Source organism: Pangasianodon hypophthalmus, chromosome 21 (genome assembly GCF_027358585.1).
Source record: "Pangasianodon hypophthalmus isolate fPanHyp1 chromosome 21, fPanHyp1.pri, whole genome shotgun sequence".
Lineage (NCBI taxonomy): Eukaryota > Metazoa > Chordata > Actinopteri > Siluriformes > Pangasiidae > Pangasianodon > Pangasianodon hypophthalmus.
Window position 1 is genome coordinate 8,578,872 of NC_069730.1, and position 18,840 is coordinate 8,597,711.

Consider the following 18,840-nt stretch of genomic DNA (forward strand, 5'->3'; position numbering starts at 1 on the left):
GAACCTTAGTCATAAACCCAAGGACCAGCAGGCAAAATTAAGTTTAGCATATTATGCAAAAACTGGTCCTAGGGTTTATGCCTTGTTCATAGCTCAGGAGAACATTGCTCCATACCACCCCTTAGAATCTAATCAGAGAATTGTGCTTCCTGTCCTCAGAGTTGCCCGACCTAAAAAAAAAAATGTAGTTCCAGCAGTATGTGTCTGGACCCCTAATTATACACCCCTGTTTATGTGTGTGTGTGTATATGTATATATATATATATATATATATATATATATATATATATATATATATACACATGGCTATGTGTCTGTTTTTGTGTGTACATTTGTGTGTTTGTGCACTTTGCATTTCCAGGGTGTTTTACGAGTGCATTTTCTAGAAGGCCAGGATCTGTTGGCTAAAGACACATATCTGGGTGGTCTGATCAAAGGGAAGTCTGATCCATACGGCGTCATTAAGATTGGTAATCAGCTCTTCCAGAGCAAGGTCATCAAGGACTGCCTGCATCCCAAATGGAATGAAGTATATGAGGTTTGTTTTGTCATGTCTTATCATTTTTAACCATAGATGACCTGAGTTAGTGGTGGTAGATAGAATAACGTTGTTATGCTAAAGATTGCGCACTAATGCGTGTCTGGAAATGAAGACAGAAGGTTGTTGTGTTGTTTGAGTGATATTGGCTGTCCACCGTTTGATTATAGTGGTCTCACAGTATAAAAGATTACAGTGTGATGACAGATATGGGATTGTAATTTTTAAACAGTGGGTTACGGCAGTAGTGCTGTGCGGCCCACCCCTGTTGGAAATCAAATGAAGAGCATTGCTGAAATGTCATATTTAGTAGTAAATCTTATCTCTGAGGAGAGTGTGTGTGTGTGTGTGTGTGTGTGTGTGTGTTACAGGCATTGGTGTATGATTTGCCAGGACATGCTTTGGAAATTGAGCTGTTTGATGAAGACCCTGATGAAGATGACTTCCTCGGCAGGTAACGTTTCTGTATCAGAAAATGTACATGTACTATAATTTAGTATTGTGGCCAGACAAATGATGCTAAAATTGTTTTATTCACGTAGAAGAGAACAAAAATTTCTACTATGAAACTAGTGTTGAAAAATGCAGTATAGCAAGAGGTCTTTTTAATGGCATAATAATAATATTGGGGCAAAGTATTTTATACACACACATGCTTAAACACAGATAGGGAGCTACATTAGTGATTTTATATATATATATATATATATATATATATATATATATATATATATATATATATATATATATATATAATCACTAATGTAGCTCCCTATATAATCTTCATATATATATATATATATATATATATATATATATATATATATATTATATATTTATATAAAACGTATGTATATATTTAGAGTTTCAAATCTGTAATGCTTTACGGGTTATTGTTGTGTTTTCTCTGAATGCCAGACACGGTTTTGTTGTCTTTTTTTTTTGTAATGGACAATTTGCTACCTTTAGTTTCTCCTCCAAACACATTTTGGGGGAAAAAAAGAATGATAGCGTAATCCAATTCATTCACGTTCTTTACACACATGATTGTGAGTCTGAAGACTCAGAAGCATCACTAAAGCGGACTGAAAAATCTCAGCCCCAGTGCAGATGAAATCACCTGACCAGGCTTTCACTGATAGGTTGTGTGAATCTGCTGTGGTGGGCTCCATACGCTTATTTCATATCATTCTGTGTGTTTTTCTTATGATCGTGCTCGGTTCCACAAAAGTCCAACATAATCTGCTTTAACACATTTGATAACTGCAGATAATCTGACGTGGATGCCAAAAATGAAACTTATATTGATGTTTTTTTATTTTTTGAAAGACAGAGTGGGCTTAGTTTAACCTGCTTATTTTATCTTGTGATTTAAGAAGACTTCTTTCTGCTTCCAGGCTTGTGATTGATCTGAATGAGCTTGAGAAGGAGCAGAAAGTTGATGAGGTAAAAAAAAAATCGTGATTTTTTTTATTTTTTATTTTTTTTCACAATTTTACCTTCTTTTATTCTGTTCTTTTTTGAATAATATTTGGAACTTGGCAACATTATTCTAGTTGAAACTGATCCCTTATTTTTTAAGTACAATGGAAGTGAAAAATTATGAAATTCTTAGGTAAATTTTAGTAATCTTGTTTAATCAGACTATTTAAACCTACAGTCCAAGGAACTTTTCTTATCATTTCTTGTCTAACTTTTCTAATGTGGGTGTTGATTTTGTACTGTGGAATGTGTAAATATATATTATATTTTAGTAACAAGCCCTAAAATATTTTGATGTGATTTAGAGTCTAAATTGTATTTCTTTTGTTTCTGTGGATCTGTGTATATATAGTGGTTTGTGCTTGATGAGGTGGCAACAGGAAAACTACACTTAAAGCTAGAGTGGCTCTCGCCTCTTGCCACACCAGAGAAGCTGGACCAGGTGACTGACACATACAAACACACACACACGTGCACGCACACACACAAATGGTATTACATAAATGTGCTTGAAATAAACCTGTATGACATCAGACCATTAGAATGCTGCATAAATAGAAATAAACATTAATTTAAAATTGTAAACATACGAAGGTGAGTGTGTGAATGCGTGTGTGCATGGTGCCTTGCGATGGTCTTGCGTCCCATCCGGGGTGTGTTTCCAGATTCCAGATCCACCATGACCCTGACCAGGAAAAAGCGGTTACTGAAAATGAACAAATGAAAAGAAAAAAATGATTAGATAGATTAAAAACTCATATTTTTCTGACATACTGGTACTATTGTGAAGTGGAATAATCTTAGATTTGGGTTTTTTCTGTAAGGCTTTTTACCTCTGGTTGTCATGCCAAGCTTAGGGTCTTCATTGTGGTACAGTATGGTAATTTATTATTTTTTTTTTTAACTACACCAATCAACAAAAATGTTTTAGTTCCAAGCCTTAAAGGTGCATTAGGTAAGATTATTATTATTTTTCAAGATAAGATCTCCAACAGTTAGGTGGGTTAAAGAATAAAAAAACATTTGAACCTTTAAAAGTCCATTTCAACACCATTTTAAAAAACCATTTCAACACCATTTTAAAAGACTATTTCCTCATAGCCTTAATCCCATTTTTTAAACATGAAACTTGTGTTTAAGAGTTTTGCATGATGACACGTTGCCGTGACTGGTAAGAAATATAAAAATGTACACGTGTAATGCTAGCTATATGTGTGTGTATGTGTTAGAGAGAGAGAAAGGCGGCATTGAGCAACTGTGTGCATACAAGTAGGTGCATTTGTTGACGTTGAACAAATATACGCTTGTTGCAGGTATTGAACATGTGTTTGATGTTGCAGGTGTTGAGCAGTATTAGGGCAGATAAAGGCCAGGCAAATGATGGGCTCTCCTCTGCACTACTGCTTGTACACCTGGACTCAGCCAAGAACCTGCCTGTAAGTTCTGATGTATATACACACACACACACACACACACACACAAGCATGTATACATATACATATATGTATGTGTGTTTGTTTTGTTCTTGCTATGGTTCCTCTCTTTTACGTGGTTTTCCCCTTTTGGTAATTCTTTTCCTACTTGTCTTGTCATTCCTGTATTTCTGATTCCTTATACCCCCTTTCAGCTTCTGCCTCTTTCTTTTCCTCCCTTGCTCTCGCATGATGTTTCTTATGGTGAAGAGTGTGTTTGAAGGCAATCTGTCCAGTGGCTGTCTGAAGGAGCGTCGCTCTGCTGGGTTCGTGTTCTGTGAGAACACGGCAACACTATACAGGACTCTGTTTGTGAGTCTTTTGCCTCTGCTCGTGCTCCTTTATCTTTGCACTTCAGTATCTTTTTCTTTGTGTGTGCTTGTATTTTGAGTGTGTTTCCTTGTACATGTTTCCTGATGACTTCTGATTTCTGCAGGACTTTATCTGGCACTTTAATTTGTCTGTGTGCTTGTTTTGTAGTAGTATTTTTACAGCAAACCTTTTGTGATGGTTTTCTAGTAACAGAAATGCAATTTAAAGGCATTTAAGATAAAAGTGTCTGTACAGCTGATGTACTAAAGGTCTGCTTACCAACTTAATAAAAATGTGCCTGATCTACTAATGGCATCATTCAGATCTGCAAAAGAACACATGTATGTTTGCATGTTTGCCTTAATGGACTGCAGTTGCATCTGAACACCTAAAATTGCAATTATACTCATAATTACACACTCATAGTGCGACAAGTTTCAGTTTCTCTTTGAGATCCGAACTTGCCACAGCGATCGGGAACAATTATCACATGCAAAAGACTCTATTTTGTGTGCCGTTGTCATTTACGCAATTATTTTTGTAAATCACCCGCAACACATCCACTAACTGCACACACAATTTCTCACATTGCATGAAATTAGAGCTGTTTATATGGCTTTTATTAACTAATGGCCTGGGTGTTGGTTAGACCATAAATCAGTGAAGTTTTGCTTGCTCTTGGTGTAGTCTGCGCTGGCAGAAGCAGGTGCTGGTGATTGTGAAGTTTCTGGTAATATTTATTTTTCATTTATGGTTGTGTTTTTGATGTATTGTTGTAATTGTGTGTAGTGGAAGGCAATATAGAGGGTACTCCTATTTATACATTCATCCATTCTTCACAGATGCATAATAAGTGGGGTGGATTTTGGGTTTGAAATCTGAAATATTTTTCTGTTCCAAATGATCCAAATTTGTGGATGGCTAACATAACACAGACTCAATGTCAAATGACATGTTTTACACAGTAATTGCGCTATAATGATATAAAAGGTCAGCAGGGTCATCATCACCGATTCCATATTCCAACCAGCCAAGACGTCAAATGAACATGCCCCTTAGTTTGTTTAATCTTATTTTGTGTAATCACATTTGGTTTGTTTAATCGCATTATGGCAGGATCGGTTGACGTTATATTCTGCCTTAAATGATTAAAATAACGAATTGTGTCATCATGTTCCTACTAGTGTCCGGCATCCACCCACAAGGCATCAGCGCATTACACGTAATCAATTTAACTGTACAGATCACAAGGTGATTTTATTTGGTATATTTCCCGGAATTAATTCCTCGCACACCACTGATTCTTTATCATTCTAGCTATTACTCACACCATAAACAATCAGTGAGTAAAACTTCAGCTTTTAAAGTTGGTCTTTTTTTCAGGTCATGTGTCTTAGTCAGGTGTCAGATCACATGTGTGAGGGATATAAAAGACCCAGCAGAGATCAGTGTGTGTTTATATTTTGACTTCAACAATTCCAAAATTTCAAAATTTTCATTTCAAAATCAGATGTGCAGCTTGAATATGACCACAGAGGATCTTTTATTTCTGCATTTAAAAGCAGTGTAGTTAGTCTTTAAGGTGAGAAAATCATTGTATGATTTAATGTAAAAGCATGTTTTCAAAACAGTATAAAATTAGTGAGTAGTTCAGATTCTCTGTCTATCAGAGATGAAAATATCATCAGCATTGCTGTTCTGTCAAAAAAAAAAAAAACATATTGGTTTTTGATGTGGGCGTATGTGACGGCGCATAATGCGCTGTCCTCAGTGGCTTGTGACACTATGGTGATGAGTAATAAAATGATTAATAGTCTTTAGGTGTCTTGCTTGCTGCCTTGCTTTCTATGCTGTTGCAAAAGTTAGTTGTCTTATAACGTACCATGTTGATATTTATGAAGGTACCTTTAAGAAAAAGGTTTGAGAGAGGCATGCATCACCATGTTGCCAGGTTACCGATATATGCTAACAGTCACTATCCCTTAAGTCCACTAGGCTATAGGTTTAATTACTATTTCTTTGGGAAAAACAGAGTTAATGTCCTGTGACGGCACCAAGAATTTCCTTCCTACAAATAAAATCGTATTTCTGTGATGTCTTTAAAAATCGGCCACATGGAGCCACCTAGGAAAGAGCATTCTAAACATTCATTTCAGACATGACTCAATGCCTTCGGAATACAGCATCGGTAGGCCGTTTTTATGTTTCTGAATACACTTTGAGAACTTGTATATTTGTTTTCAAATTGGAATGAATGCAATGAACATGTCACATTTTTAAATATGAAAAAATAGATATATGCAACCAATGACAAGCCTGCCAGCTTTCATCTCCTTATGATAAAATGTTAGGACTGTTGGCTTTGTGCTATAATTAAACAAATAACCTTATCACAAATAACATCACAGCAGTGATGGAGGTGTCCATGGTGACCACCTCTCTCCAATGGGGGGAGAAAAACCTTGAATCTCCAGCGAGCTAGAGCTAGTGGTCCTCTCACTGAGATAATGATGTGGTCAACTGTGCTATATGGGGTTCAGATTCAGGTTGATAAATTTTTTCTATAAGTTCTTTCATTCCAACAGGTTAGGGGTTAGTGATCCTAGCATCCTCAGCAGGATCTGGTAAAGCACATCTTAGTTCAAAGGGCTACTGGCACAAACACTTCTGCATTATAACCATGACAGTTACAACCATAACAGTTCCTCTACTTCCAGTTTGTCTACTATAATGGCATTGGTGCTATCTTACACACGGTGTCTGCAGGAGCTCCCGAAAATGAACGTCAGCAACATACAATGGTTCATCTTACATACACAACTATCAAGATAAGAAAATACCTATTAATAGAAACAAACACACAAGCTAACATTAGCCCACACCCTTCACCGCAAAGAAGATTGTGCTGTTGCTAACAAGGTGTCTTGCTGTACTGCTGAATGTAAACTATGCTCCCGGAGACGTGAGAACTGCGCTTTTTAAAAAAGGAAACATGTCATAGCCCTGAGTGCAAGTAGCCCATAATATCCGCCACATATTGTGCTGACAGGGTGGCAAGTATGCTTCATCGTTAGGGAGCTCTTTTCCAAGTTCACCATGAGACGGAGCACTGTAATGTATGTGAGGAGGGTGGCTCATGTGCTGGGGAAATCAGTCTTGTGGCTGCACGACACGAATTACATCTGATAGCGTTAACATGTGAAATGGAGAGCTGTGTGTCTCATGGACAATTACAACAATTAAACAATTTGAAGGATCATTTAAGGTCTTAAATAAACGTCAGTAGGTACAAACAGGCATAAATCAGTTCTGAATAGACAACTTTGTTTTTTGTTTGTTTGTTTTTTAGTAAAAGTGACTTGATTTTGTGGTTGTTTTCTACATTTATGTTACATTATTTTTAAAATTTATTTCAAATCAAATGTTTTATGTACAAAAATATATTCCAGCATATATTTTGTTTTGTTCTGTTCAAGTCTATGAGGATTATAATTGAGACATTGAATATGTAAAATAATGTAATTTAATAACATGATAATCATTGAAACTTATGCTTGTCACTTGTTACTTTATAGTCTGCGAAGAAAGTCACCAGTGATCCCAGTCCCTTGGTCCAGTTTAAAGTTGGACACAAGGTTTTTGAGAGTAAGGTGAGAGTAAAGTGCATGCTCACACAGTATTGTTTGACTGTGTTCGTTATTTGTGCTTTTATGTTTATTCCCTCCACAGCAAATTTAATTAATTGTGTTGAATTAATTTACATTAATTTCATTTACATTCATGAATAATTCACATTTAGCTGCACATAACTAAACACATTAGAGTTTGGTGGGGATTTTTCAAAGCAAAAGCTCTGCAAACATTAAAGCTGCAGCAGATAGTGTTTGGGGATCTGAGTATGAAATGCCCAAAATTACAAAAGTCATTAATAGGCTGTATAATTATTCTGTGTGATTCTTTATAAGTTATATAAAATCTGACTGAATGCAAATATTGATTATTGAGCAAGTAAAAAAGGGAATCTTTCCTGAACAGTCCAATAAATAAATAATCATTTTACTTTTCCATTCATCTTGAATGATCTTTATGTTTCAATATCTCCATTTTAATATTTTATGGATTCCAGCAAATGTTTAGTCATTGATGTGTTTCCTATTGTCTCTTCACAGCTTACATGCTAATTAGGCATGTCTTATTTACTTAAGCATTATGTAGTAATTATTGTGCACAAGATGCGCTCTACTATTGTAATCTATGAATCGTACCACCATATTAAAGTTACATTAAATATCAGAGAAACTATTGCTGTAGACTTTAAATTGGAATAATATTAAGAACATAAACACACTGACGTGGGAGAATAAAAAAAGAGCTGAACATGTGTATCTGTGCACTGTGAAGTGTAGTGCTTTATTACTTTCGAAACTTCTGAAAATATTTGAGATGTTGTCTTAAAAAGATTTCGAACACTCATGAAAGCATGGTGTAATCTAGACACTGTTGAATTCCATCCATATCACCAGAATGGTTGACACTGACACTTTTGAATGCTCTAGTCTACATTAACCATCAATATCAGAAATCAGATCATATTAAACGACCAATCAAGTGCCTGGTTATATTGTGTGTGTAAAAAATGCTAATAGATGAGTGAATAAACATGCAGGAGTTAAAAATAGAGAGAACAATATAAACTTTTATTTTGTTTTATTTTACTGACTGAGACTTTAGGAAATAATTAAAAGCATTTCAGTCAGTTTTTGTATGCATTTATGCTTTTGTCGCAGACATATTCGTGCAACAGCACTCTATAATTTTGGAATGGTATTTAGGTATTCAAGGCTTGGTAAATGTAAATGTTTTCTGCGGATGAAATTATCAGTTGGCATGATTAGGCTTCTCAGTATTACGTAGTGATATGAAAATTTAGCCGAATGTTGGGGTGGTTAATCAATCTGACAGCTGACATTTAAGCTATGAGACAGCTCAGTCACTGTAGCTATAGCTGTAAGTTATAAAGGAAAAAGAACGTAGCATCAGAATGTGTCTGAATAACAGATATGTTTGCTAGCAATAATGAATAATATTTTTGATTATGTAGTGCCATTTCTGAGTTGGCGTTGTGTTACGTTTCATAGGCAAAACATCAAAAAGACCCAAAAAAACCCCACCTGAAATGGTCTGTAGAATCATCCTAAAGTTGTGGCTTTGCTCATATCATTAGGGTCCACCAACATTTCACATGCCTTCAGAAGCATGGGTACCAGCACCAAGTTTTTAAATCAGTTGAGCTCCCACAAGCTACAAATACCTGCACTCATATTAGAATATTCTCTCATATATTCAACCAGAATAGCATTTAGGATTGTCCCTAATATTTCTCTCTTCAGAAGTATTTATGCCTAAATATTCACTGGGTTATATTTAGGTGTTTTTGCATTTATGTAAAATTTTTTGTTTTGTTAATAGACACGTTATAAAACCAATGAGCCTGTTTGGGAGGAGGCCTTCACATTCCTAATACATAACCCAAAGACTCAGGACCTAGAAGTGGAGGTAACAACACACACACACACACACACACACACACACACACACACAGAGACACATTGTGTGTTGGTGTGGCAGTCTGGGAAAACTGATATTGCTGTGCCTGAATTCTAGCAAAAAAAATAATAATAATAATTTTTGACCAAATGTATTTTGTCTGCTATAACAGACAAAATATAAGGAAACCATCAACATATTTCACACATATGTTTTGCGTAGGCTATATTCATGCAAAGATCACATTGGGTAAAGAGCCAGTTTAACAAACACAATAATGACACAAAACAATGAGTCTCCCTTGCTAGTTAATTGTGATTATTGCACACAGTGAATATCAGGCTTAGATTTTTTTTTTTTGGAAAATTCCATGCTATAGCAAGATGTACATAAGCCTGATCAATTCAGTTTGTAATTAGATACCGGCTGTCAAATTGTCTGCAATGCCCTGCACACTGGCCTCATCATCATCTAAACAGAAATGCAATTATACACTCTGTACAGCAGACAAAGTGTTAAAATGTTTAAACAGCCTAACAAAAATGGGGAATTAATCAAGAGATTATTTCAGTACCAATGTACAAGTGAACAGTTGAGGGAAGAGATGAAGATGAGACTTGTGATTAAATGCTGCTGATGTTTAAATAATCTCAAGTGAATATCTCAATAAATAACAAACATCCAGTGAGTGGCAGTTCTGCGGACAGAAAGGCCTTGTTGAAGAGAGAGGTCAGTGGAGAACAGCCAGACTGGTTTGAGCTTATAGAAAGGGTACAGTAACTCAGATAACCACTCTGTACAATTGTGGTGAGCAGAAAAGCATCTCAGAACGCACAGTGCATTAAACCTTGAGGTGGATGGACTACAACAGCAGAAGACCATGTCGTGTTCCACTTCTGTCAGTTAAAAACAGAAAGCTGAGGTTGCAGTGGACACAGACTCACCAAAACTGGACAGTTGAAGACTGGACAAACGTAGCCTGGTCTGATGAAACAGCATGAATCCATGCAATCCCAACCGGCCTTGTGTCAACAGTCCAGGATGGTGGAGGTGGTGTAATGGTGTAGGGGATGTTTTCTTGGCACTCTTTGGCCCTATTAATACCAATCATCACTTGAATGCCACAGGCTATTTGAGTGGTGTTGCTGACCATGTGCATCCCTTCATGGCCACAATTTATCTTCTAATGGCTACTTCCAGCATGATAATGCATCATGTCACAAAGCAAAAGTCTTCTTAAACTGGTTTCACGAACATGACAATGAGTTCAGTGTTCTTCAGTGACCTTCCCTGTCACCAGATCTGAAACCAATAGAACATCTTTGGGATGCGCTAGAACGAGAGATTCGCAGAATAAAAGTGCACCTGAAAAATGTGCAGGAATTGCGTGATGCAATCATGTCAACATGGACCAGAATCTCAAAGGAATGTTTCCAACATCTTGTGGAATCCATGCCATGAGGAATTCAGGGCCTACCCAGTATTAGTAGGTGTATTAGTTTTAGTGTTCCTAATAAAGTGCTTAGTGAGTGTTTATGTGTAAAATAGTATATTACGATAGATGATAATTTCTAATAATGTATCAGTGTAGCTCTTTTTTATAAAAAAATAAGTTATATTGCTATTAAACATGGAATGACTGCTGAAAGTCGGTAGAAAGATAGACAATCTTTCATGGTAATTATTATGATTTATTTATTTATTATAATTTACTTATTAGTAGTAACACTGTACACTGTTAACTTATTGCACCATAACTTTGTTACCTCATTTTAATTTACTGGTTGGATGCTAACTGCATTTTGTTGTCTCTGTAGTCATACTCTGACAATGACAGTAAAGTTGAACCTAACCTAACCTAATTTATTAGATATGATAAATGTAAATATGTTTGTGCCTGTCAGTGGTGTTGAAATGGAATCTTTAAATGTAATGTTCTCCCTGTTCACTTTTAGGAAATGCTATGACTTTGCTTCTGGTTGAGATACATGCAAAAGAGAAATCTTTTTCAGTTAACAATTACAAATAGTTACAATTCGTCAAAATTTCATCATGTGCAGGGATTCCCAGGCTGCATTACATATGTCCTTTTGATTATGTCTTTAGGTAAAGGACGAGAGGCATGAGTGTACGTTGGGGACTTTTACTCTCCCATTGACTCAGCTGCTGCAGGCTGAGCAGATGACCCTCAGTCAGAGATTTCCACTGAAGAGTGCAGGACCCAGTGCTACTCTCAAAATGAAGATTGCTCTAAGGGTATACAGAAGAACACTCACTCATACACATAAACACACATATTATCACATTCTTAGCACAAACTTAAATAGTAATTCTTTCATATTCAACAGATCAGCATTAATTGAAAATTTGCTGTGGGCGCATATGTGTTCCAGGTTCTTAGTTTGGAGAAGTTGTCAGTTTCAGACCAGCCGTCATCTGTGCAGGTTCGCAGTCGAAGTTCCAGTGTCATTCCCAGTGCATCAAATTCCAGTCTTGCCCAAAATGCCTCAAGTTCGAAGAACACCCCCAAAACCTCAGGTTCTGTTGTCAGCTCCAAGCCTTCTTCACAGCTCCCACTTGTTTCTGAACATCAGTCTGTCCCTGACCTCCAAGGGTTGAGTGAGTCCATCTCTAACACCCCATTGGAGGACTCACCGGTTCGTCTAGCAGATACAGGCAGGAGTACATCTAACTTGGCGATTTCAGGCTCTCGGATGAACCTGAACAACAAAGAGCCAACACCAAGCATTGCCTCTGACATCTCTCATCCATATGCTTCCCAGGAGCTACAGAACAGGCTTAAAGAGCTACAAAAGTAAAGGACCCATTGTGTACATACACACACACACACAGATCTGTGAGGTTTCTCAGGGATCAGTGCTGAGCCCATTTATTTATTTTTTTTTATGATAATTTGAACAAAGAAGATATAAGGGGAATTGATACAAAATGCATTATTATGGTAAATAATAGATAATAATGATGTGCGTGTCTTTACAGTGGGTCCACATCTGGTCATTTTCCCCTGGGAGAAATTGAGCTGACAATAAGACACAGTGCCCAACGGAACAAACTTATAGTAGTGGTACACCGCTGCAGGTAACCACACAACAATCCACATGCATGCATGTATACACAAGTCCCAATAAAGGGCCAATTCGTAGTATTGGTACACAGCTAAAGGAAACATCTAGGTTACCAGTTACATGTGAAAGCAAGCCACAGTTGAAGTGCCAGAAAATTGATCTGGCAATTTGTCAAGGCCTGATACAGTAGCATTGCTGAAAATTTCTGGCTAAGATGATGGCATTTTATGACTTTTTTTTTTTTTTTAGAACAAGCCATGTTGCTAGTTCACTAATCAGACCAGAGAGGGTAAATAAAAAAATTTAAAAAAACATGAAAGTCTGTGAAAACTGACTGGATAACCCACAACAGAGGAGCTGCTACAGAAACTGTACTGATTCATGTTTAACGTTGCTGGACTATGGCCCCTTTTTTCATATACTATATGGCCAAATGTTTGTGGACACCTGACCATCACACCCATATGTGGGCCTTCCCAAAACTGTTGACACAAAGTTTCTTTGTACGCTGTACAGTATCCCTTCACTGGAACTAAGAGGCCCAAACCTGTTCCAGCATGACTACACCCCTGTGCACAAATCAAGGTCCATAAACATGTGGTTTGGCAAGGTTGGAGTGGAAGAACTCAAGTGGTCTGCACAGAGCCCTGACCAAAACCCCACTGAACTGGGGATGAACTGGATTCCCAACTGCACCCCAGGCCTCCTCACCTGATATCACTAATACTCTTGTGGCTGAATGAGCACAAATCCCCACAGCCACGCTCCAAAATCTAGTTTGTTATAACAGCAAAGGGCGACTAGATCTGAAATAGGATGTTCTAAAATCACATATCAGTGTGATGGTCTATAAATATTTGTCCATATAATAATGTGTACAGTCTGCTGAAATACTTTGTTGGGTCCACCTGTTGATGACCCTTACTATAGAAAAAATTGTAAACACACACACAGGCTTGCACAAAAATATACACACACCATTATGGTCTGCATGTATTCAAACAAGCATGAGTTTACTCTTGGTCAGGATGTTGCACTTTTAGTTGCAACTCTTATCCCATCTTATTCAGCCAATCAGGAGCATGTAAATATATTAGAGCCACGTGTGTTTATTAGGGATTCACCCATATTTAGTGGGATGGTGAATGTACATTCAGACATTGTTATGCAGTCTATTTGACCTGTTTGTGTCTATTTTGTCTGTAGGAATCTGATATCATTCACAGACAGCGGTTCTGATCCCTACGTGCGTTTGTATCTACTCCCGGATAAGCGGCGATCTGGACGTAGAAAAACACACATGATCAAGAAAAACCTCAACCCAGTCTACGACCAAACGTTAGCCCTTTTTTTCCTCTCCCCTTCATCCTCTTTTCTTTTCCTTCTGAGGTTTTTTGTGATATATATGCGTGTCTGTATATTTGTGTAGATTTGAGTTCAGTGTGTCACTGGTGGAGTTGCACAGGAGAACTTTGGATGTAGCAGTGAAAAATGGAGGAGGTCTTCTGTCTAAACACAAGGGTCTTCTGGGCAAGGTGAGAGAGAAGAAAACAGACGTTGTTACTTGATTGTTACAGCTATTCATCAGTTTGTTCTTTTTTTTCAGAAAAATCTCATGAAAATTTAAATAAACACCTTATCTCTTAAATAACCATCACTAATTTGTAACTAAATATTAGTAGTACAAGGCTATTGAATTAGATTGCAAAAAATAAGTGACAAAGGGGACAGAGTAAAATTTAAGTGAAAGTCTAAGACAAATAGAAAAGCATTGGTCATTTTTTTTAAGGAATAAAAAGTTACTCTGATCAGCCATAAGATTAAAACCACTTACAGGGGAAGTGAATAACATTGATCATCTCGTTACAATGGGAAAGCGTAAGGATCTGAGCGACTTTGGCAAGGTCCAGATTGTGATGGCTAGACGACTGGGTAAGAGCATCTCCAAAACTTGTGGGGTGTTCATGTTATACAGTGGTTAGTACCTACCAAAAGTAGTCCAAGGAAGAACAACCGGTGAACCAGCGACAGGGTCATGGGTTTTCAAGGCTAAGTGATGCGCGTGGGGAGCGAAGGCTAGTCTGTCTGGTTTGATCCCACAGAAGAGCTACTGTAGTACAAACTGCTGAAAAAGTTAATGCTGGCTATGATAGAAAGGTTTCAGTACACACAGTGCATCGCAGCTTGCTGTGTATGGGGCTGCATAGCCACAGACCAGTCAGAGTGCCCATGCTGACCCCGTCCACCGAAGAAAGCGCCTACAATGCGCATGTGAGCATCAGAACTGGACCATGGAGCAATGGAAGAAGGTGGCCTGGAAGAAGGCAAGCTGGCGGAGGCAGTGTGATGCTCTGGGCAGTGTTCTGTTGGGAAACCTCAGGTCCTGATATTCATGTGGATGTTACTTTGACACCTACCAACATTGTTGCAGACCAATTTGTTACACCCCTTCAACAGTAATGGCAGTGCCCTCTTTGAGCAGGATAATGTACCCTGCCACACTGCAAAAATTGTACAGGAATGGTTTGAGGAACAAGAGAAAGAGTTGAAGGTATTGACCTGGCCTCCAAACTCCCCAGATCTCAATCTGGGTGATCTCAATCTGATGTGCTGGACAAACAAGTCCGATCCATGGAGGCCCCACCTTGCAACTTACAGGACTTAAAGGATCTGCTGCAACATCTTGGTGCCAGATATCAGAGCACACCTTCAGAGGTTTTGTGGAGTCCATGCCTCGATGGGTCAGAGCTGTTTTGGCAGCACAAAGGGGACGTACACAGTATTAGGCGGGATCAGTGTATTTAGTGTATTTAAAAAAAATAGTAATCAGTATGTAGGTATTATTTAATTATTTCTGTACAGTTTACCTGAGATTTTTTTTTCTGTATGTCTCAGGCGATGGTGGATTTGACATCAGAGGACATATCAAAGAGCTGGACACAGTGGTGAGACATTATTGTATTTTCATTTTTGCAAACCCTAAAAGCAGAATTCATACTGAGATTTTAAAACCACATTTTTGTGATGACCATTTCTTTTTGGTAGGTATGAACTGAGTGAGAATGGACTGAGAAAACCATCTGTTTAATCAGAACACTCAGTTTCCTTCTGCTGGCCAAAAATCAGGACTCCCTGCATGGAATCCCTACACAGACTACAAATGTCAGCCATGTTTAAGTGTTGTAATTTTAGTGGATGGACTTTTTCTATATATATAATATGTATAATAATAATTTTAATCAAGATCATTTTTATTTAGATGACCTGCCAAAAGAAAATAATGCTTTGGATTTAACGTGCAGCTGCTGAGGTTGCTTTATGGTCTCATGGTTTAATTTGTGCAATAGGAAGAAGATTTGTGTGTGTGTGTGTGTGTGTGTGTGTGTGTGTGTCTAGGAAAGATTCAGTAATGGAAAATGGATAAATTACAAGTCAAATAAACATACATAATATGACATTTTTACCAGAAGTCACAGTCAGGTGTGTGTTTATATTCATGCATAAGTGTGTTTAGTCCTAAACTAATTATGTACGTATACTGTGTACAAGTATGATATTTTGCACTTGTGAATGTGTTTGTGTGCATTGGGTTTGGGGAGACAGATGGGAATTTACATGTTACACAAGGTTTTTTTGTTTGTTTGTTTGTTTGTTTTGTTTTTTAATACTTACCATGGTGTATATGCTCACTGCTCACTTGCAAATGCCTTTAGAAAATACTGTAAGGCTGTATAGATGCAAACCAAAGCATAGTCTCTCCTGCTGGTTACTGCTGTCCCTTTAAGTCCTCTGAACTGAACTTTGTAGCAGACAGGGACACATTCTAATTTTGTTTTTATTAATTGTTTTTATTAATAAGGGAGTTCATCAGTAAGAATTACTAAGTAGAGTGAAGTACTTGCAAAATGCTTTTGACATGCTCCTTTGTGATGAGCTTTCCTTTCAGGGTTGTATGATTGTATATGTATATACTTTTCATGTGCCTTAGCCCTGCTTGGGTTTATCAAGGGCAACTGCATGCCCCTGCACATTTGTGACATCACAACACATATTCATGAAGTAAATATTACTGTAAGCCATATTTTTAACAATAATTGAGTAGGCTATAAAAAGGCAACACACGGTCATCTGATGCATGGTTTGATAGATAAATAATGCACACCAGTACGTAGGCAAAACAACACTTTATCACACCTAAACTGAAAGATAAAAGGTCAGTGGCAGTGCCTTTTTGCCAGTTTCATGATATTGTTTATACGCACCAAATCTAGTTCTAGTTGCCATCTCATTAGCACAGAAATTAGCATTAACGCTTAGTTGGAAAGCTAGCAGAAAATTACACAAAATTAGCCTGATTCTGCAGACAGGTGGCTCTTACTGAAGCATTATTGAGAGACTGCGACTCAATAAACTTAAAACCATTATAAGCCTTTGTCTTGTCTTTTATTATTTCTCTTTTATTAGTCATTTGGTAGTGGAGTGCTGTTTTGGTGCAGTTAGGCTGAAAAGCAGTACTGTTTTTCATCCCAGGCTCTTCACACTCAGCAAGTCAGAGGTCCACTTTGAATGGCATCGAGAGAACATCATCTGCAAATAACAGGAGTTACCTCTTGCTGCCATGACCCCCTAAGCCTACCCCCCCCCCCCCCCCCCCCCCCCCTTGCAGCTCCCTCTACAGTTGAGGGCTTGCGCATGGGGCATGTGCCTCGTCTTACGTGGTACAAGGGAGAAATCCAATCTGAGGTGGGAGTCTCTCATGAAAGCTTCGGCCAGACATTCCCAAATTCATGTTCGAACAAAGTGTTTGTGTTTTATGGAGGTGGTTCCTTCCAATTACACCCCTCCAATTGAGCACTGTAGTAGGTCCACTGTAGTAGGTACCCTCTTACTCCACTTTGCTCCACCTTCTTCAAGAAGACTTAATACTCTGAAATTCTATTTGGTGTGGATGTAAGGCTGACTAAATCTAGACCAAGTACACCAGCCCCATTACCACAAGAAGGTCGCGATTCACAAAGGGGGCCCTACTGCTACAAGTAGTCCAATATTTTGTTTTAGTAAATGATAATGCTGATCTACAAATTAGCTACAAACTCTTCTGTTTCTCTGTACAACACTCACCTCTCATTTTAAATTCAAGTGCAGTTTCCCTTGCTCTGAGATTTTTCTCATCACCTGCCTTCAGTCTGTGGACATGTGCTGCTAGCATGGTCAAGTGGTTTTCCCTAACTATACAGTGCTGTACACCACTGAGCAAATTCTGAAAACATGCATACATGGGCCAGAGTGGGTTCCACCATTCCCCATTTCTGCATCAAGTGTCTGTCCTGGCACTTCTGATCAATTCCATAGTCTCCGCAGTCCCCTGACAAGCAGGCCTGTGAATAAGACCTGCTAGCATGGACAACCAGTTTTCCCTTGCCATACCACGCTCTATACCATCAAGCTTGCAAAATCCTCTGGATTTTGCTAATATGCATACATGGGGTGGAGTGAGTCTCCCAGCATCTCCCTATCTCTGTGCCAATAAGATCTCCCCCAGTGCTTTGGCTCAGTTCCACACCCTGCATACTCTCCTGACTATTGGGCCTGTGGCTAAGCAAGTTGTTTCTACCCCTTATGGGATTTATTCAATATTTTTGCATCTTCCACCATTCAAAGACAAGTAGGTACTGTGACATCATTCTGTTAGGTTGTTTATAACAAGCCTACTTCATTAGCTGGATTGCTGAAAACAGACTGGAGTTTGAGCCACTTATCCTCACTAATTGCTCATTTCTCAGCTGGGCATTTTTTATTCCATCAGCAATTCATTCAACTTTCATATCCTCCAGTGTCTGATGACAAGTAGGCATGTGACTCCATCCTATTGATGTGTTTTTTTTTTTCCTACTGACATACGCTCTTTGCGGTTAGCCACTCTATGAGTTAGCTGGTTTCCACTATATACACAGCTTCATCTCTGAGTGATTATGAGACATTCTACAGGATTTGAGATGTGTAGCCAACGTCTAAGCTCTGAGCTGAAAAGCAAACAAAGTCTCTATGTCTGTAGCGGAACTGTACTGTTCAACCCTGGCAATATAGTCCAGAAGTATATCTGATTTAGTCTTTACCAGCTCAGATGCACTGCTTAGGACTGAACACTCATCTGTGCAGTTAGATTTTGGACTTTCTGATGAGCACCAGACCCCAGGTGGTGAAAATTGGTGACCGCATCTCCTCCACACTTTCTCTGAACACAGGAGCTCCACAGGGATGTGTTCTCATCCCCCTCCTGTACTCTCTGTTCACTCACTACTGTGTTGCCAAAAACACCTCCAATATCATTTTGAAGTTTGCTGGCAAGACTACCATCCTGGGCCTCATCACAGATAGAGATGAGACAGCTTAGAAAGATGAG

At 38.2% G+C, this 18,840-nt stretch overlaps 1 protein-coding gene across 3 annotated transcripts in view; it reads left to right on the forward strand.

The window, feature by feature from the left end:
- Positions 1–16,864, forward strand: part of esyt2a (extended synaptotagmin-like protein 2a) — a 44,210-nt gene extending 27,346 nt beyond the window's left edge. For 2 of the 3 annotated variants that reach the window (XM_026941045.3, XM_034314688.2), the window contains exons 9-23: positions 362–538; positions 910–992; positions 1,936–1,984; positions 2,373–2,462; positions 3,361–3,456; positions 3,703–3,804; positions 7,380–7,454; positions 9,274–9,360; positions 11,458–11,607; positions 11,745–12,166; positions 12,352–12,450; positions 13,644–13,775; positions 13,867–13,972; positions 15,333–15,382; positions 15,483–16,864. In XM_026941045.3, coding sequence (XP_026796846.3) covers positions 362–538; positions 910–992; positions 1,936–1,984; positions 2,373–2,462; positions 3,361–3,456; positions 3,703–3,804; positions 7,380–7,454; positions 9,274–9,360; positions 11,458–11,607; positions 11,745–12,166; positions 12,352–12,450; positions 13,644–13,775; positions 13,867–13,972; positions 15,333–15,382; positions 15,483–15,525 — 1,761 coding nt within the window. In that variant the 3' untranslated portion in view covers positions 15,526–16,864. The remainder of the gene's footprint in view (positions 1–361; positions 539–909; positions 993–1,935; positions 1,985–2,372; positions 2,463–3,360; positions 3,457–3,702; positions 3,805–7,379; positions 7,455–9,273; positions 9,361–11,457; positions 11,608–11,744; positions 12,167–12,351; positions 12,451–13,643; positions 13,776–13,866; positions 13,973–15,332; positions 15,383–15,482) is intronic. The other variant, XM_026941046.3, reaches the window with a different exon arrangement.
- The last annotated feature ends 1,976 nt before the right edge of the window (positions 16,865–18,840 follow it).